Genomic DNA, 7447 nt, shown 5'->3' with positions numbered 1-7447 from the left:
CTTTAAATGAGTGGAAAAAACCCGATGTGTTGTCGCTGGAGTTCAGTGGTGCCGCAGACGATAATATAACACAACTCATCTTCAGGGCTTTGGTTTGGTTCTAAAGTCTTTTCTGTCTTCTCTGCAGGTCAGTCCCCAGCCGGGCTTTGAGTGATATTTACATAATCGAAAGAGGTCCCCTGAATCCCTTGATCCCAGGTCCTGCCGTCATTCTTTCCCGAATGCGATGCCAAGGAGCGCCACGTGGCCAAGCGGCATTGCCACGGAGTCCTTGAGCAATATGGACAGTGCTGGGAGCTGTGACAGTGTCATCAGCATGAACTCTGTCTCGGTGAGTCCAAGTACAAATACATCCTCCATCTTCCCCTTCACTTCCACCCCCCTCGATTCTCTGCAGATTAACACCTCACTTCACTAAAGCTTTCTTTTTGTAATTTTCATGAGCTGTCTACGGTTTAAAAAAAATAGGGAGTCCAGGTAGCATAGTGGTCTATTCTGTTGCCTGCCAACATGAGGTACGCCACTTTGAGTGATGCTGCGTCAGTCATATATATGGCGCAGGGCCCTGATGCAGACATCATGACTGCCAGCCAATCAGGGCTGGCGTAGTTGTACAAGGACTTCGGTGAATACGCGAGGGGGCGTATCCCATAGTGAGACATCGAAACGAATGCTATGAAAGAGAACCAGCCTGACGTTTTCGGAGGTGAGATTTTCCCTTGTTTGTTCAGGGAGAGGCCTTCGTAGAGAGCTTTCTATAAGGGCAATCAGACCCGAGAAGAGCCCGAGCTGTTCACCTCCACTCCTCTGACATGAATTCCTCTGGCAGGCCAATATAGGATGAAAGAAAGTGCTGAGGTACGATCTGTCATTCCATCACCGATGTGTGAAGGGTCAACAACTTTGACCTATCCCATCTCTTCACCCTCACACCACCGCAATGTAGAGTCAAACGAAGAAGGCCAGTTAAGAGGTTTTTACCACAAACAAAAAAAAAATAGTTAAAACACTTAGAATTTCAGCCAAGTGCACACTCGAACCATAGTAGGACAGCTGCTGGATAAAATTATGTAGAGAAGGTAAGAAAGTTCTCTGCACATTAAGACCACTTTTGACCAGTATGGTTTTTATCATGCAATCATCTGGTTATACAGGATATGAATTAATGTGATTTCAACAGCGACATTATAATTAGTCAGACACTCACATTTGTGGTAAAATAACATCCAAAGTCAAATGTACATACTGTGCAATAAAATACATAGTATATAGAACCACTTAAAAACGTATTCATTGACACATTATACATAATCTACGCTAGCTTGTGAGATGCGGTTTAGATATGCACACCTGGACACTAGGTAGAAATAATGAAGTCTTTACTTCTACTTGCGTCATTGATTAAATCACATACAGTATACTGACCATTTCCTGTATGCGGGTGTTTGCCTTACAAAGACCATCCTGGCATCCGTGTAGCTTAGCAGTCTATTCCATTGCCTACCAACACGGGGATCGCCGGTTTGAATCCCTGTGTTACCTCTGGCTTGGTCGGGCATCCCTACAGACACAATTGGTCGTGTCTGCGGGTGGCAAGCCATATGTGGATATGTGTCCTGGTCACTGCACTAGCCCCTGCAATAGCACTTGTTTGGGGGGGAGGGGGAACTGGGGGGAATAGCATGATCCTCCTACCCGCTACATCCCCCTGGCGATACTCCTCACTGTCAGGTGAAAAGAAATGACATGTATTAGAGGAGGCATGTGGTAGTCTGCAGCCCTCCCCGGATTGGCAGAGGGGGTGGAGCAGCAACTGGGACAGCTCGGAAAAGTAGGGTAATTGGCCGGATACAACTGGGGGAAAAGGGGGGGAAAATCCAAAAGGAAAAAATACCATCCTGGTTGAAACACTTTGTTCACACGCCGTGTTTTTTCCATATGTCCCTATGGCATTTCTGTATAACTGCATTTTTGTGCCTCCATCTGCGTCTGAGACAGAGTGAAGACAATCTGGGACATCTATCTGCAGAGGAGAAGGCATGTCTTATTTATCTGGAGGAAACAATTGAGTCTTTGGAGATAGCAGATGACAGCGGCCTGTCCAGTGATGAGCCAGATTCTGGTCAAATGGCAGCTACAACATCCCACCTCCCCTCTGCTTGGGGTCACGTGACAGCACACGGTAAATATGTGTCAACATAGTTTAAATACTGTGACAAGGCTATGCCATCTGGAGGGTTCAGATGGAGGCAAGGACACAGTCAGGGGCGTTTCCAGACATAGGGCATAAGCAAGGACACCATATGAAGGGGGGGTGCCGCCCATTAACATATATATGGGGCATTCAATCTATATGTATTTTTAATGATTATAAGTTCAAGTTTCACTTTATTGTCATAAATATAAAAAGTACATGTACCTTCAAATGCAATGAAAGGCATGTGCCCTGGCTCTCTCAGCCCTTAAAACTATATATAAGGAAATAATAAATAATAAAATGGTAAGTGGACTGTATTTATATGGCACTTTTCTAATCTACTGACCACTCAAAGCGCTTTACATTGTATGCCTCACATTCACCCATTCACACACCATTCATACACTGATGGAGCAGGCTGCCATGCAAGGTGCCAACCGCCTCATCAGGAGCAGTTAGGGGTTCAGTGTCTTGCTCAAGGGTACTTTGACATGTTCTATGGAGTAGCTGGAGATCAAACCAGTGACCTTACGATTACTAGACAACCCACTCTACCTCCTGAGCCATGCCACGATATTTAAGGAATCAGAAATCTCAATAAATAATACATCACAGAAGTTCTGTAAGGCACCTACTGTTAATTATTCTGACGGCCTGGGGTAAAAACTGTCTTTGAGGCGGCTAGTCGGAACTCTGATGGTCTGTAAGCATTGTCCTGAATGAAGAAGGAGACCAGACCATGTGCTGGGTGGATGGTGTCCTCCATGACACTTCGGGCCTTCCTTCTACAATGGGTGGTGGACATGTCCTGAAGCTGCGGCAGTTCTGTTCCCATGATGTTTGAAGCCATTTTTACTATCCTTCTCAGTTGATTGTGGTCCTGTTCAGTCAGGTTACCAAACCACACCAGTATGCTTCAAGTAAGGATGCTCTCTATGGTAGTCTGACAGAAAATGACCAGGGTTTTTGTGGATATTCTGAATTCTTTAAGACATCTCAGAAAATATAGTCTCTGTTGTGCCTTCTTAATGACACAACTGGTGTTTTGAGACCAGAAGAGCGAGTCTGAGATCTGAATGCCTAAAAATCTGAAGAGCTTCACAATTTCAGCAGGGACACTTTTGATGTAAACTTGTGTCTGAACTGTTTTGGACTTCAAATCAACAATTATCTCCTTTGTTTTCACCAACATATAAGGAGAGGTTGTCATCTTGACACCATATAGATAGGTCCCTCACCTCCTTCCTATAGGCATCTTCATTGTTGTTACATTACATTACATTACAGTCATTTAGCCGACGCTTTTATCCAAAGTGACTTACAATAATTACCTCACATTACATTACAATCATTTAGCCAACGCTTTTGATGGTGGTCCCAGGCTCTCCCCGGAGTACCATATCGATTGTTGTCATTTATCTGTCCAATTACTGTGGCGTCATCTGCACATTTCACTATGCTGTTAGGATATTTGGCAATACAGTCATGTGTGAACAGACTGTAGAGTAAGGGACCAAGGCAACAAGTCTTTATAAAAATAAAATGGAGAACACACACATTAAGACCTATTTATTTGTTATGAGTGAGATGATGAGAGAGATGCACCTGTTGCTAAATATTTGATTGCTGGGCGTCAGGTGGTGTGGCAGTCCATCCCATTCCCTACTAACATGGGGATCGCCGGTTAAAATCCTCCGGCTTGGTTGGGCGTCCCTACAGACACAATTGGCTGTGTCTGCGGGTGGGAAGCCGGATGTGGGCATGTGTCCTGGTCGCTGCACTAGCACCTCCTCTGGTCGGTCGGGGGCACCTGTTCGGGGGGGAGGGTTAACTGGGGGGAATAGTGTGATCCTCCCATGCACTACGTCCCTCTGGTGAAACTCCTCACTGTCAGGTGGAAAGAAGCGGCTGGCGACTCCACATGTATCTCAGGAGGCATGTGGTAGTCTGCAGCCCTCCCCGGATAGGCAGAGGGGTGGAGCAGTGACGGGGATGGCTCGGAAGAGCGGGGTAATTGGCCGGATACAATTGGGAGAAAAAAGGAGAAAAATCCACAAAAACAAAAAACATATATTTGATTGCACAATAGTAAATATTTTGTGTTTTTATACAGCCATCTGCCTTGTCTTACTGAATGCAAAGTCCTTTATAATGTCTTTAAAATCCATCTGTTTAGCCAATTCATACTCACTGGCAAATATTGCCATTTTCATTGCTTATATTTAGGATGAGCATGATTATTGCTGGCCTCCATGCCCCCACCCCTACCCCCTACCCCCACCCCCCATGGGCAGCCCTGCTTTTATGTCATACTGATATGCGTTGGCGTAAACAACACCAGCAATATTGACAACAACAAAAGGATGAGGACTGAACAGTGGAAAAGATTTGACAGTGTGATGGCTTTTTTTTTTTTTTTGCAATATGTATCGTGACATTAAAGAAAAACAGGAGTTACGAAATCTCACCAGATACATGCAGCTTTTAATTTTTAAAGCTCCATTTTGGAAGAATTTATCACTCTAACAATGATTTGGGTAACTTCAAAGGGAGAAATAAGACAGTTGTTCAGTACTCGGGTTGACTCAGCATTACACCATTGTATTCAACTAATACTCACCCGTCAGTCCAGGCTTGTCCGTGATCATCACAATCATTATGCACTCGGCTTACTCTTAAAGAAGGGAGTTTGTCTGTGAATGAGGGAAGGGTGGGGGGTGCCTAGAAAGGATTTAGGAGATTACAGGAGGCTTCATATCATTATCCTCCAGTTTAATATATATAACATCACACTTAAAGCTGAAATATCACTTAAGGGAGTTAACACGATAGATCAAAATGGATCATTTAACATTTTACAGCAAAAACACAAAACTTCTTAAGTTACAAACTTGTTTGATGACCAAAGTTACAAAAGAAATAAATGGCAGCTATTCATCAGTTTTCTGAGTATTATCTAAATAAATGAAATAACTACAAACACCTTTGAAATAACTTGGCTAATTTTCATTTTCTAAGCAGTACAAAAGTTTTAGCCTAACTTGACTGACAGGGCCAATTTTCCTTACGTCCTTTGCAATATGACTATTGGACATGTGTACATTGTGGTGTGGACGATGAAGTGATAAATTGTTCAGTCCTAAATAAGTCTACGTATGTATGATAAGACTAATTGTTTCCTTGTTTCCTAGATGAGCTCAATTTCAAACATGGCAGAGACGAGAAGTCTTTTCTCAGTGTTGGGGTGCCCACACCACTTCTCCTGGCCAATGGCATTGGGAGTCTTCCACCCAGAGCCCCAGCAGGTGTCACAGAACCAAAACCACCAGAGGTACTGTCAGAGCCCATATCTACAGCATCAGCCTTTGACAAAGCTGGACAATATGCTGTAATTCAAGCCACTGAACCACAGACCACCGTTGTTCACAACAACTCGAAAGCCCCTACACTGACACCCAACACAACCCCAACACAAAATCAGAGCATGTCTATAGACCTCAAGAGTCAATCCAAATCTCCAGTCACTGAACCCGAAACCCCACCAGCTGTTACTCAGACTGAGATGTTGGATTCAGCCACGGATGGAGATAACGACCCTAAGGATACCAGTCTCTACCCTGGTCCTTCTAGCATGGCCTCCGAGCTAGATTTGGCTCTGATTCCTCCTCCATCAGACTTCAGGGATGAGCCAGAGCCTGAGGAGGAGAAAGAGGTGCCTCCATCTGAGAAAGAGGCACCTCCATCCAAGAAAGAGGTGCCTCCATCCGAGAAAGAGGCGCCTCTATCTGAGAAAGAGGGTCCTCCATCCAAGAAAGAGGTGCCTCCATCCGATGGGACATCAGGTAACCAAATGAAATGCATTGATTTGGAGCTCCTACGCAAAAAGGTCTCCATGAGGAACACACTAGTGAGCCCCCCCATCAGTTGTGATCCTCCCTCCAGTCCCCATTCAGTGCCCATCAGTGTCAACACACCAGCCAGCCCTGCCACTGCCCAACCCAACCCTATTTCTGAGATAGCCGAGCCCAGAAGCCCACCTGCTGTGGCACCAAAACCAAAGAAGCTTCCCTCTAACATTATCCTCAAGTCCCATAAGACCTCGGTGGCGGGCTCTGATGGAAACTCAGGACACTCTCTCCCATCGACAAGTGACAGGGCAATGCTGGATCCCCAAAGGGTCAGGATGGAGGCCCTTCGAAAGCTTGGTCTACTAAAGAGTGATGAGGCCGACACGAGCCCTTCCCTGAGCCCCAAACTCTCGCCCAATTCCCGGAGGTCATGGGCCATCCCTGGCTGTCCCATTACTCCACCAGCTCCCCATACCCCGACATCTCCTTCCATACCATCTCCAGCTCGAGTCATTAACTCACCTTCCCCCTCTGTCCCACCCACTTCCACAACTTTTACAGAAATCCAGGCTGCTGATATTCTCCCTGCACCTCCTGCTTTTAGCGACTCAATTGAACCAGTGCTACTTATCGGATTGTCTTCTGTGAACAATGTCTCAGAGTCAACAAATTATGTGCGGACACAAAGCAGCACTCCACCCAACACTCCTGCTGAGTTGCCCAAAAAGTTAACCCCACCCAAAATAACAGGTATAAAATCTGCCAGTCTCGAGTGCTCTGACACTGGTCTAAGTCCCAAATCTAGTGAGGCTGAAAATGACCTCAGTCAGCTGCGTAACACCATACCACGCCCTGCATCTCTGGGTGGTGGCAGAGATTTTTCAAGTATTCAGGGAGATGGACTACCAGAAACAAGGAAGTCCCTGCCTGCCTCAACTGCCACCAAAGACTCACAGAAACTGCCCCGATCACATGGCGTCAGTGTGCTGATCTGTCCTCGTGCACAGAACAGAGAAGACCGCCACGAGGCCCTAAGGAAGCTGGGGCTGCTCAGAGACTGAGGGTGAGGAACCTAATCCTCCACTTTATCTATACTAACTACGATGGACTGCCATGGAAAACTTCACTTAAATGGTAGTATTTTAAAATAAGGCATACCTTATAAAGGGTCTTTAAGTAGTTTCTCATTATTTTATTAAAGCTTAACAACTCGTTTATTAATGCATCATAAGTCAGTACCGAGATGTTCCAACACATTAATAAAAGGATTTCTTGGGTTGCAAGGTTGGGAGACCACATTTTATCAATGCAAGTCTCAGAAGACATTCTCTCCAAAACCAAGTGATTAGACAAAAATAATTGAACCATTCTATGGCGGCTTCTTTAATTAACCTTGTAGTCA

The 7447-nt window shown here is 45.2% G+C and overlaps 1 protein-coding gene across 1 annotated transcript; it reads left to right on the top strand.

The window, feature by feature from the left end:
• Window positions 1-226: 226 nt before the first annotated feature.
• On the top strand, window positions 227-7106 carry LOC130129056 (specifically androgen-regulated gene protein). The gene is made up of 3 exons (XM_056298856.1): window positions 227-331; window positions 1999-2182; window positions 5389-7106. The coding sequence occupies exons 1-3, from the start codon at window positions 227-229 to the stop codon at window positions 7104-7106; spliced, it is 2007 nt and encodes a 668-aa protein (XP_056154831.1).
• The last annotated feature ends 341 nt before the right edge of the window (window positions 7107-7447 follow it).

The sequence above is a fragment of the Lampris incognitus genome, chromosome 2, assembly GCF_029633865.1.
Source record: "Lampris incognitus isolate fLamInc1 chromosome 2, fLamInc1.hap2, whole genome shotgun sequence".
Classification (NCBI taxonomy): domain Eukaryota; kingdom Metazoa; phylum Chordata; class Actinopteri; order Lampriformes; family Lampridae; genus Lampris; species Lampris incognitus.
The sequence above is the reverse complement of the archived record's forward strand: the minus strand, read 5'-3'. Positions and strand labels throughout refer to the sequence as shown.

Excerpts from the sequence above, each read along its gene's own strand:
- LOC130129056 (XM_056298856.1), top strand. The coding sequence starts at position 227 with ATGCCAAGGAGCGCCACGTGGCCAAGCGGCATTGCCACGGAGTCCTTG. Across the intron at positions 332-1,998 it reads TCAGCATGAACTCTGTCTCG|AGTGAAGACAATCTGGGACA; the intron begins GTGAGTCCAAGT and ends CGTCTGAGACAG. Across the intron at positions 2,183-5,388 it reads GGGTCACGTGACAGCACACG|ATGAGCTCAATTTCAAACAT; the intron begins GTAAATATGTGT and ends CTTGTTTCCTAG.